The sequence below is a fragment of the Uranotaenia lowii genome, chromosome 2 (assembly GCF_029784155.1).
Source record: "Uranotaenia lowii strain MFRU-FL chromosome 2, ASM2978415v1, whole genome shotgun sequence".
Classification (NCBI taxonomy): Eukaryota; Metazoa; Arthropoda; class Insecta; order Diptera; family Culicidae; genus Uranotaenia; species Uranotaenia lowii.
Window position 1 is genome coordinate 280,084,111 of NC_073692.1, and position 13,355 is coordinate 280,097,465.

The 13,355-nt window shown below is 36.5% G+C and overlaps 1 protein-coding gene across 21 annotated transcripts in view; it reads left to right on the forward strand.

The window, feature by feature from the left end:
- The window catches only part of LOC129744717 (muscleblind-like protein 1), a 302,890-nt gene that overhangs the window by 243,490 nt on the left and 46,045 nt on the right, over positions 1 to 13,355 (forward strand). For all 21 annotated transcript variants that reach the window (XR_008736979.1, XR_008736977.1, XR_008736978.1 and 18 more), the window contains one exon: positions 6,151 to 6,342. Coding sequence is in view for 18 of the 21 variants with exons in the window: in XM_055737391.1 (XP_055593366.1) it covers positions 6,151 to 6,342 (192 nt within the window). In the remaining 3 variants the exon portion in view is untranslated. The remainder of the gene's footprint in view (positions 1 to 6,150; positions 6,343 to 13,355) is intronic.

Genomic DNA, 13,355 nt, shown 5'->3' on the forward strand with positions numbered 1-13,355 from the left:
CACTTTCTCGTACAACTTCCTTGCCCTGGTTTTGGCAACCAGGTTTTGTTTCAGCGTCCTGTTGGGGTGTTTGCTTGCATGATACGACCGCAAGCCATTTCGCAAACAAATTCGTCGAGCCGTACTGTGATTCGTCTTGAACTGTTTCGCCAAATCACGCAAGGAGATTCCAGGATTATTGTGAACTGATCGAATTACCTTTGCTCGCAGCTTCCGGTCATATGTTCCACTTTTACGCCTGATTTGTTTTGCTCGATCCACCGTAAGGGTTTCCCGGTAACGTTGCAGCACCGAATTTACAGTCGATTTTGGATATTTCAGAATTTTTGCGATCTTTACCCCTGACCACGTCGGTTTCTCTACGTGAGTGTGCAGAATTTTCTCTCGCCTTTCACGTTCCATCTTGATGAAATTTTCACCACTAAGTAAACAAACCATCCGGATCAAAACACTGTCAAAAGATTCGCAATGTGACAACTAGGGGCGCTGCAATAAATGAAAAGATGCGACCAGATTCTATGTGAAACAAACTTTATTTAAATTCAACCTTAAATAGAATTTCGATCTCAGCTCATTGCATTTCAGTTTCAGATCCACCAAAATTGATGTTTGAAAAGTAATCCAATCAATTGCATAAACAAAGACTATTTCTAGTTCAGCCATAAGTTCGCTCAAAGATATTCTATTCTATCGCTGCAAGTATCGTATAAAAAATTTCAAATCAATACCTTTTACTTCTTCGATGAAAAATTCAATCTTATTTTTGATTTAAAATGGCAATTACAATGAAAAAAGGAAGCTTTTCCTTAAAAATCACAAAAAAGTGTGGGTAAAATCAATGAAATCTTATAGGGTAAAATTCCTAGTTTTCGACAGTTTTTGCTTGTTTTGTCAGAAAAACCATGTTAATGAATATGAATGAATCCGACTATTTTTCTTTATTCTCTACCTTTCTATTGATCAAAAGTCTCAAAACAACGTTTTTATTATCTTTTTAATAATCTCGGGATGAATAAACCTACTTGGTTTAAAATCCCTGAGAAAAAAGGAAAAAAAAATCTTTTTAATAAAACCTTTCGATTGTCTAGTTTTCGACACTCAATTTTAATTTTCGACACCTAAAGTTTTAGTTTACGACAAGAACATTTCCACCTCCTTTGTTTGCAAAGGAATATAAATATTTGCTTAGTGGATTTGCTTGTCTACTTTACGGCGTTGTTTACACCATGGAAACAGTATAGAGATTATTGTGTGAGTATTCAGCGTTAGTTTTCGACAGCTTAAAAACAGTTGAAATTCCATAAAATGTTAGCAGAAATATGAACTAAATTACCGAAAATCCTCAATTCAGAACCTTATTCATCCATTCTCGCGTGAGTTTTCATTACGTCGTATGAAACCAAAAGTAAACAAACAGTTTTGTTACGAAAAAATACAAAAACTGACATAAACTAGTTGCAACCTCTTTTCATTTAGATTATTTGTAGCCTGAACAACAACTTCTATACACAAAATACAAGTTTTGAAGTTGTTTCGATAACATTTGCAACAGTTTTCTGTGAATTCTTAAGATCTTTCAAACGACGCACATAGGAGTACTCTATATGGAAAAAGTTAGCCAAAACTCGTTTTTCTCTTTAAAATGATTAAAAATCTTTTTTCATTGTTTTCAAGTACACACAACCCATTTTTAACCAAAATTTTAAATTCCATAATTTTGGCCTTTTCGGGTCATTGGCTGCACCCTTATAAAAAGTTTGTTTTTAAGCAAATTCGAAGCAAACCAGCCGATCAACTATCAGAAATGATGAAAAATACAATTTTTGAAACAAACAAATCAAACCCAATAAAAAACCTTTGTATAACACAAAGTAAATGCACGACATGCTTGCTATCTGAAACAAAATTAGGGACAAATACGCTTAAATTTTTAAATTTCAAAATTGAAAATAGATCGAGTTCGCAAATAAGCGCACGATTTTTCTTTTGGACATATTTAAGGGAGTTAGAAGCATTCATGAGATACGTGAAATTTTTCCCGGCGGAGCCCGGAAGATATACTTAAACACTAATTTGTGAAAAATGTAACCAGTAGGTTACAAAATTTAAATTTATTTTTTTGAATCGGCACATTGATTATCGACCATTCACTTCCCCACAATTAAAACAGCAGTTTTGAACACACCTGGGCTACTGGGTGCACTCTGCGAACACGTACCGCGTACCAAGCAGCATGGCTGCTCACGTGGGAGCAACTACGCATGGAAGGAGCAAGACGCACGAGCGGGGAAAAGCTGTTGAAAAGCGGGAAAATTTCAATAGGGCTGAATTCTTAAAGAAAAGCCCAACCATCGATCAGTGGTGCGCCATCGATCATTCGTTGTTTGAACAGGCAAGCGTGTGCATCTTTGTGGAGTGTGAAGTGTACCCACCGTTAGGGACACTTCGGATACTGTTGAGTTTATTTATTGTCGTCGGTTACGATCGTTCGACCGCACACGCCCGGCCTAGGTGGCCCCAGGGATTCACCTACGTCTAACCGTAAAAGACCAGCGTTTTGTCCTCTGGGGTGCGCCCCATAACCATTAAGGAGGACGTCTCGGGTCAAATTGACTCTAAATCTTAAGGAGACCTTACCCTTCTCGGTCTGGCAACTGCCGGTACCGTCCGGAGCCAACCGATATCGCCAACGAAGGAAGTGCCTGCAATCTACACTCCACGCAGCTCGGAAACGCCTTTTTCCGAGCTGTTAAGCCAAGAAACCCAGGACTTACCCCGCCATTTTGTGCTGCTGCGTCCAGCCGAGGTCCGCTCACCAGACGAGCTCTGCCTTCATCTGGGCCAATCCTGGTGGCCTGGTGAAGGTCGTCATCACCGAAAACCACAACGAACGACGAGAAAACCATCGATGGTACGTACCCAGAATAGCCCAAATAAATCATACACACTACACACCCACACCCAATCAATTGTAACAATAAAAACCCCTGAGAACAAATCAAGTTTTTTACTAAACAGATAGGAAGTGCCTTGGTAAAGTGAAAGGTTGGTCCGCCCCTTTTCCCGCGTAGCCCCTCCAGTTTGCCCAGTAGTGCGCCGACTCTGAGACCCAGGTCAAAGAGTCTCGTGTTACTGAGTTTTGTCGGGTAAACTCATTAGTTTCAAAAACTAATACAAGTGTTTAGAAAATATTGCACTTCTTTGTTTAGCTTCTCTACTACATGTGTTTATCAAGAAATAATCGCAGTTTCAGCCACAATTATTTGGTTATATTAAAACTGAAGATTTGTAGAAGAAATGTTGTTCATGGTCTCATTATTGTGCGTGTTACGCAGCCTGTGATTGTACGTGATTATGCCAAATTTTGGAAAACAAAATTTATAATTTTGATATATCAATGTTACGAGTTATGCCATTACGAACTCACTATACTGATGGTATAAAATCGACAATACTACTATGCAACAACTATCTTAAAACCGAAAAACCTATAAAAAATATATTTTTTTAAATTTTATTTTCGAGGTTTTGGCCTGGATTTGGGGTGAATTCTCCTGTGTGCGACGTAATGAAAGCTCAGGCCTTTTATGTTACTGTTATTTGAATAAAAGGTAACTTTTTTATGATTTAAAATTATTCTAATTTGGTCGATGACATTGAATTTAAAAGGTGATTTAGAATGTTATTTTTAAATGAACGATTAACTACTACGAAATAATTTATTTAGAGGAATTTGTATTTTCAACATATGCATGGGGGGAAAGCAAAAATAGAAATATATGAACATAACCAGCAACCAAATAAAAAGATAGGCCTTTTATTAAAAATTTGTCGAAAACTAGCTCCTGTCGAAATCTAGAATATCTACCCTATATGATGATAAATGTTTATTTATTTTTGCATTTAACTTTCTGTAAAAAAAAAACCGTGAGCCTCACTTTTATCACATGATTCATATTCGATATTATACACAACAATTTGACCATCATCTGTGAATTGATTTAAAGCTAATTTACAGACTGATCAGTGACATTATTTCAAATGCCACCAAGCAAAGCGTGAAATTTTTAATTGTTTTTCTTTTGAGTCAGATTTTTGATATTTAAAAAGGCAGGTGTAATTAACGACGGTTAACGGTCAAGATTTTTTTTATTAATCAAATGTTTCGTTTGAATAGAAGAAGATAAAAAAGTGATTTGGAAGAGGAAAATCTAAATCGGGAATTAATTCAAGAAAGTTTGTTAGTTGCCCTACTTTAAGCCTAGAGCCCTACTTTGGAAAATTGGAAATAATTCATTTTTCTTTGCAGAATCTGTGTAACAGAACTCAGGATTTTGGAAACATTCTCAGAATTCACACAGATTTTTTTAAATAATATGTGTTTCTTTTCCAATATAACATAAAAATCAATATAAATTTTGGATTTCCAACTATGAAATGAAAAAAATATGAGAATATTTTAAAAAGGCCTAATTTTTCATGATTTAAAAAAAAATAAATGAAAATAGCAGAATTTTAAAGTTTTTTCACAGAAACACAGATTTTTTTATCGTTTCAAAAAATGTACTGGTAAAACAGTGGTAAAACAGACAGCTAAATTAGTGAGAGACAATTTGAGAAATAAGAGAGAATAAGAAAGAAATTTGGTTATTTATCTAAGCCAAAATCTACAGGAAAACCACTGACGTAGAGATGAATATGCACTTTTCAGCCTTTTTTCCAAAAATAAAGGATTTTTTTTATTTGGAAAATCCGGTAAATTTGTATTGGGTAGGAAAATAAGAAACTTTTTACCATGAAGTGCTATTCTCAAACTCAATATTACTAAAACATTCGTTCCAATAAAGACCAACCTATAAAGGGGTGAAATTTTATATGGGTAAAAATAATAATCTTTGTTGAGTATTTATAACTGTTTTTTTGTCAATTTTTAGTACAAAAGCTTCAAGTAAAATCGAAAAAGTTCTTATTATTCTACGGGTTCCAATACTGGCTGGGGGGGGGGGGAAACGTTTGAGATATTCATAACGGGTATTTTAGTGCTCATTTGAATTGCTAACAAGCTGGAGAGCATTTTATTTTCATATTTCATTATATTCAAAATGTTCAATTTAATCTTAATCTATTTTTTTTAAGATTTTTGGATATTTCACATCTACGTCCAATAATGGGTAATAGTCCAGTACTTTAGCAGGGACAGTAAGATAAAAATTTTAAATTTTGGACATCCACATCTTTGTTCTATATACGAAAAAAAAGTCTAAACCAAGGTTACCAGATTGTGCAATTTATCCGGGTTTGCCCGGATATTTAATACAAAATTTGGGAACAGCCCTTCCCGTCTCGAATACCCGAATTTGATTGTAAAATGCTTGGATTTTATCCGGATTTGTTCACTTTATTTGGCAAATCAAACAAAAATAAACTAATTGTGCCGTAATTTTTTTTTATTTGTGCCTCCAAAACGAGCCAAGTTTTATAATAACGATCATGAAAGGTTTTTTGGAAGCCTAAAATACATGTTAAAATCTGTCAATGAGTTTTGATGGAATTTTTTTTCAATTATTTTTTTTTTATTTTTGTTGAGTAATTTCAGGGTTTTTGACAAAATTTGCCCGGATATTGTCCGGACTTTTGGTCGCTAATTTTGAAATTAAATGCCCGAATTTGGCTACGATTTTACATAAAATCTCCCAGTTTTGTTCGGCCCGGATACGTTCTGAAAAAAATCTTGCAACCTTAGACTAAACCAAAGTTCAATATTGTCATTCAAACTGGCAGATAAGATCTTCAACTATGAGTAGATTTGCTGAAAAATACAAAACTCCCGTCCATTTAAAGGAAATACATGGATGTATAAAAACCACCGCTTAAAGGGTCCGAAATAGGACAACTTACCCTACTTCTCCTACACCTCCACGAGTTTGTTGCTCAAGGAAGTGAATGTCATTTTCCGAATTTCTCATAATAAACTAAAGCGTAAACTTTTAATTTAATTTTTTTATGTGAGCGCTAATGTTTCACAACGAATTTGCTGGAAGCGAAAAAGATTGAATGATTCTTTATAAAACTTTCGGTAGCAGCAAAAAAAAAACTCATCAATACTCTTGCTATTTTTACTTTTTTCACATAAAAAAAAACCCAAACCAGGCGGCCACCAATCCCTACCTGACCGGAATGCCAGCCAGCACATACAGCCCGTACTTCCCGCCGGGACATCTGATGCCGACCCTGCTGGGTCCTGCCGATCCTTCAGCCGTGTCCGCCCAGCTGGGACCCGTCGTTCAGCAGGCCGTTGTTCCGGCCACCCAGCAAAAGATCCCCCGATCTGACAGGCTCGAGGTAAGTGATTTCAATGTCCAATCGGTCTGGGCGGATTTTCCACCTTCTTCTAGAAGAGGGGGGAAAATCGGCCCGAACGCCTCCCACTTACTAGAAACTAAAAAACCAATAAAAACTATAACGATATTTGTGCTCTTAACTCCTACACACTATCTTTCTATTTGTTAATTTTTTATTTTTCTATGTAAAAAATATTGCCAATTCAAAAAAAAAAACAAGCAACTGCAACCCCAACTCGTTTTGCTCTGTTTAAAATTATGTTTAAGAAAACACGATATGATATACTACTTATTGATTGATTGAATGCTTTATCTGTACAGAACTGAACCTTGCCTTGTGATATTTCTTACCTATTTGTAATTTATTTGATAAACTGCACCTCACAATCTTTCGTTCTTTGGTTTAAGCGTTCCTTTAATCTTGTACACCAACAACAACAAAAAGTACAGCCATTCTTGTACAGTTTAAGATTGTTAAGCTCGAAATAAAAAGTATGAAAAAAAAACAAATTGAACCGCCAATGCATTGTTATAATTCTTCTGTAATATGACCGGTTTCTTCGATATTTGTTTAGTTTTAACCTGGCTGTGTATAGATTTGAACACATTTCTTTTGTAACATAATCTAGTTGATAGTCAAGCGCCTAATTCTATTTACAGGAAGGTTGGATGAAATAAGTTATTTATTAATTAATTCCTTTAAATTGAAATTCAATGATCTTTCAACAAAGTTCATAATTCTAAAATCGATTATTGAAAATGATATTGTAATTGTTAAGAGATCTTCAAACTTGTTTCATCCGGCCTACCATACTCTGTATGAAATACTTGCTGTATATAATTTAGTTTGTAAGTAATCTCTAGTTGTAAATTTCGCTGCAAAACGTAAAACTAATTCTTACTTGATCTCTGTGTCTTAGTTCACTGCGATTAATTCGCTAAAACAATAAACCAATAAGGCAATTTTAAAAAGAATAAAAATCAAAACTGCCGGCAAGTTTTGATTAACGGAATGAAGCAACCAAAATCAGTTGAAACTACCCGTTACTTTCGTGATAATCAAAATATCAAATAACTTCCTGGAATTGATAGAGAGAAATAGAATCAACACCAAAGTACTGTGTTGTTGTAACAATTAATGGACAAAGTGAATCGCGTCTTGAGATTAAAAACAAACAGAAAAAACGAAGTCTTGCGTTGCATCCGTATGATCTAAAACATACATAGATTGTTAGCCGATAGCTTTTCTCATTTTAATCTTCTTTCGATAAACGTTACCAATTGCTTAGGATTGTTCAATCTCAAGTTGTTCTTCTTGCTTCAGCGCACGTATGTTAAAAGCTTCACATTCAACTCTTTGATTCTTTAGGAAAATTTTGTTTCACTTTAAACTTATCTTGGATCCAGATAACCAAAAAACTTTGCCTAAAACTTTCAAGAACTGCAACAATCACATCTGAACAACTGCATCGGAAGCAAATAAAATCCTACGAAATTTATTAAAACAATCATTCACCGGTTTCACCGTACAAAAAAAAACAACCAAAACAATGAAGAGGCCAAAAAAAATTATCGGAGAATCCCATTTTACGCCTCGCCGAATGTTCGCTGTTCCGTACGAGTGGATGCCATGTTTGTTTATGGTTCCGAAAATGAAACAGCGATTATGGATTGCCACTTTCTGGCTGTCCCGGCTCCAGCTTCTGCCGTGTCCACCCAACCACCCACACGTGATGTTTTCCGAATTTTCCTGCGTGTTTTTCAGTGTGGTGGCCTTTATTTAAAGTATGTGCGACCGTGGGTATGTGAGTGTGTGAATGGATGTGTGAATGAATACAAAGTGCAGCGACCAACTTCATGAACGAAAACTGGTAGTGGGTAGAAAAATTTTATCCTGACCTCCCACTTCTCACCGTACATATTGGTTGGTAATTCACAATGAACAAAACCAAACACAGTGTGTTCTTTATATTTTAGAAGATTTTCTACATTTGAATTCTTTTGCAGAACATCACAAATTTTACAAAACAGAACACATTTTGTTATACCGGTTACTTACAGTTGTTACTTGCTCGAATACTTTGAAAAAATATTTTAACTTAGGTCCTTATTCTCCTCAATTGAACATAACTTAATCTTACTTAAGGACCTTTTACATATTTGAGACATAAATTGACCTGGTTTTGGGTATACTAAAAACAGACCGAATCCCAGGCTTAGTACACAAACATTTATTAAGTTTCGTTAAGATCGGCTAACTTAATCTAGGCCAGTCTAATTTAGATAAAAGTTACGTCCAACTACGCATAAAATGAACAAAAAAAACAAAATATCTGTTCTCATCTTTGGACTTTTTCGAAAATCAACTCAAGTTCAAGCCTGCGAATTTCATATCAAAAACCTAAGGAACATTAACCACGTTTAATAGTGTGAAAAAAGTGATGATTGAGTAGTTTTCTCTCTTGAATCGAAAAGTGTTACTTTCTCATTTAAAGCGAGATACGAGAATTTGAGCCAATGTTTGGACACTGAGGAATTCCGAGAGGTCCATTTTCAGGGATCGCTTGTTTGTTGTTTTTATTGGGTTTTTAAGTCTCTTGGGTATGTTCATCCCATATTCAGGGTTCTCTCCTGACCTGTTTGCTAGCTAGAATCTAGAGTCAGTCAGTTGTGCTAGCGATTGCTTAACATCGTTTGTCTCTTTTACATGGCTCTCGTGATGACAGAGCAAAGAGGGCATATTCAAGGATGCCACATTCTCCTCTTTTTGGATTTTCAGTATATACAACTATACTATTCTTTTATTCATTTAAAACATTGCTAATTTATTGCTATCGATGACCATGGGCTATACTCGGTTCACTATCGATTGCCATAGGCTGAAACCGGCTAATACGTTTTTGATCGATGGCCATCACAATCATGGTGGAAGTGAACTGACGTTTGATATTCAATGTATTGGTGCGATGATTTGCTTTTACTCAAAGCTTGAATGCAAAGCTTCATACTTGAGAAGCAAGCTGAAAGCTTAGATCCCATCTCGCAGAGCGGCAGCACCATATACATTGAGTTGGGCGTCGCCAATGATTTGTTCGGGAGAACAACAACCCAACTATCTTGATACTAAGAGATCTTTGGTTTATGTTAACTGCCATGGGCTTAACCCGGCTATTTTTTAATTACTGTAATCCATGGGCTGAAACTTGGCTAACATCGATTTTCTACATTATTTTTCTTTTCTAAAATAAAAACGCTCACTAAATAGGTTAGAAGGCATGTCTAGGTTCGTCTTACAGTTTTATCAGACCCATTTCAATTCTCAAAGTCATATAACACTTTTGTCCTGATGTGTAGCCGAAAACCATTCCAATCCGAGCTCCATTCCTTTTTCCCACTCAAGCCCGAAAATTTCCTCAAATGGAGAAAAATACTAGCTAATCGCTCTGATGGTCAAAATTTCCATGCCCTAAAGGGCGGCCAAATTCCCTGTTGCCTCTCTTAGACTCGTGTTGAACGTGGTTCGGTCACCTACTAAGACCAAGTACCATTCCTCGACCGGGCCTCAATTAAACAGGATGGAAATAAAAAAAATCTTTGATAGGATCTGCCAATGTGGAATCCCGAACGGCCCGTTTTCAGGGTTATCTCGAGAGGTTTTTTTTTTTCGGGAATTTAACAGCAAGCTGTCATTCATCCCATGCATCTCGAGAGGGGCGCACAATTGAGTTGGTTGCGTCCGGACAGTCAGTTGTGCTGGCGATTGCTCTCATGGTGAAAAAGCAAAGAAGTTATATTCTAAGATCCTGACAGAATCGTCTCGAGACTGGGCACAACTGACCTGTTTGCTAGTTAGATTCTATCCAAGCAACCAAAAGTCACATAGAACAGGTACAAAAAACGTTCTATGCAGCTTAAAATTTAAGTTCTTACTGATACTTTCAAGTTCCAATACAAGTCTTAATGACCTACTATTCAGCTTCAAGCAGCCTTTTAATTCAGCATCCAAAAATCGTAAAATGAGCAAAAAATTCTCTCTCTATCTCAATTGTACCTTTGGCATCGGATCATATCACTTTGTCTTGATTATTTACTTTGTTCAAGATGCCAAGATGCCTCGCGCTAGATCCCAAAGTTTTCCCAGATTTCTTCAATTTGCTGCTCAATTGCTTCTTTCCTACATATATCACATCAGAATAGTCCCTCAATTATCAACATATTATTGAAAAAAATGTGCCCGGCTTGGGGATCGAACCCCGACCTTCGTGGTGAGAATCAAATACGATACAACAAGACCACGCCTGGATGTTATCGTAACTGAAACTAAAACTCGAAGTGTGATATGATTTTGTAGCATACCTGCAGGCGCATTCGCCCAAGCAGACAGCCAGCCAGCCAGAGAGAAAGCACCTCAATGCACTTTTTGTGCTTTGTAAACCCCGTTTTGAGCACTTTTGCGACCTTTATGTGACTTAAGTCCCAAAAAACGAACATATAAATCACTTTTGCAACTTTTAAGTTCCTTAATGAGTACATATAGTTCACTCATGCGAATTGAGCAAAATAAGTCACATACAACGTACTCATTAATCACTTAGGCAACTTTCACGTTCATTAATGAGCACATAAAGTTCACTAAAGGGAATTGGGCAGTTTTTTCTCTTTGTCAGCCAATATGTAACTTTCAAAGCCTTCATTTTAGTAAATATGCGACTTTTTGGTTGCTTGTATAGATCATGGGTAACCAAATTTTTTACAAAAATTGCCTTATTTTGAAGCCAGCAGACAGCAGAAAAGAAATATCTTCATGAAAATTTAGCATTATGGATCCGCCTGTGGGCTCTTTATGTACATCGAAAGAAAAAACGTTTGCATAAATTCGGGGTTCCTTAATAGTCTTAATCCATTTGCCCCGCGGTTTTTGAATTCTAAAGACCTCTGAAAAATGCAAACATTTTTCAACTTCAATGTATATAAAAAGCACACAGATGAATCCTTGATGCGAAATTTTCATAAAGACCTTCGTTTTTTATTATTCGCTAGGTTCTACATAAGGCCAGATATGCCAATGTGCCTGATTTTTCAGGTATTGAATGTAATGAAAAATAAGTAGTAAGAAACTATATTAGGTACTATTGCTAAGGTGGAAAAGTGGAAATGTGGCTGAATGAAAGCAATCGAAAAATTCCATTGAATTCGTATTTAAAAAAGGGAATTAATTAAAGGGAATCTTTCGATTGCTTTGATACAGTAGAACTATTCAACCAAGTAGGCTCACAACACATATAAGAGAGCAAATGAGGAGCGGTGACCAAAAAAAAGGTCATCACTTTCAGCGAAATTTCCATTACTTCATCGTAGCCTGATTTTGTCCGATTTTTATTTCGCTAGTTCCCAGATTTTTGAAAAAAAATGTTGGCAACCCTGGCATAAGGCCATTTTAGTTTTGTTTTCGATTATATTCGTTTTATTATCTTTATGGCATTCGCGATACTATATCAACGATGCGATTGGCGAACAGTCATTGAAAACCTTATCCGGTACAACTGTGATCGATGTTTACTCTTAGGCTTGAACTCACGGACATCGGCTCAGGAAGCAACTGACTTGTCAACTGAGCTATGTATATCTCACGCCCAAAGCTGTTTAGTTTTTTTTTTAATTTTTTTTTATGGGAGTTTAACACGGAGTGTCATTCTTCCCTAGAAAGCTGTTTAGTAAAAATCTTGGCTACTCATGTTCTACATGCAATCAGTTGTGCTAGCAATTGCTCCACATCGTTTGGCTCTTCTGCATGGCTTCCATATGGTGAGAGAGCATACTCTAGTATGCTTGTCACCAGGAAATAGCATCAACCACAAATTATGGTTCAGGTCACTATGGGTTCGGGTTGTCATAGGCCAAACTCGGCTATAGTTGTGTCGTGTCACTACACACCAGTGTTATTTGACCGGTCTGGACTGATCCTTCCACCCTGCCGCTCAAAACGGAAAAGCTCTCATTTTTCTGGGCATCTGATTTAGAAAAGAGTTTCAGCTGTCCACAGGAAGCGTTGCCAACCTTCCAGATTTTTCTGGAATCTTCCAGACTTTTTGGACTTTTGCCAGACATTTTTTTAGGTTTCCAGACTTCCAGACTTTTGTCATTTCTTCCAGACGTTTCCAGACTTTTTAGTTTCGACATGCAAATTCAAAATTTTCGTTGCAAAATGGCAGAAAATGATTCTAATTAGTAATTGAAGAGTGAGGAATGCCATGAAGAGGTTAGTAAAACAGGAAGTAACGCATAAAACGCAGAACCGTTGACATCACCACAATAATCTCAGGCATTGATAGTGTATAGAATGTATGATTATTATGAAGTAATGAGTGTTATTCCCTAGACTGCAATTTGCGGTCTGGCGACCAAAAAAAAGGGTTCACCATCCAGACTTTTCCAGACATTTTTTTCAAAATCTTCCAGACATTTCTGAAAAACAGTTGGCATCACTGCCCACAGGTTAGACAAATGAACACCTGGTGGTAAAAATTCTAAGCTAGGTCGGAGGTGTGTCTTAATAAGAAGAAGATAGCTTAACTACAAGTAACACTAACTCATCCATAAAAATTAACATTTATGGTGAACAGTGAACAATCTATGAAACCCCGTTGAAAGAGTCGTCTGGCGCTTGCGAAATAATCCTCACTTATTTAAATGCCTCTTTGGTGGTGGCCATGACTTTCCTTTTTTCCGGGATTTTCATCCAGAAGGGTGATTCATGGTCAAGCCATTGCGTCCGATTATCTTCCATAAGCGTGAATTTTATCGGCTTTTCCAGGTTCTCTTCAAGTTTGACCTGACTACAAATCGCTGGAGATATTCACCGATGAGACTGTTAATTTCAATCAGGCTCTGATACAAGGTTGATCTGGTTGATTTTATGGTACTAGATTCAGAATCCCGAAAAGCGCGAAGCATCTGCCAACCACAGAGAATGAGTTTACACGAGTTCCATCGATTCTCTCAAGGTTATTCAAT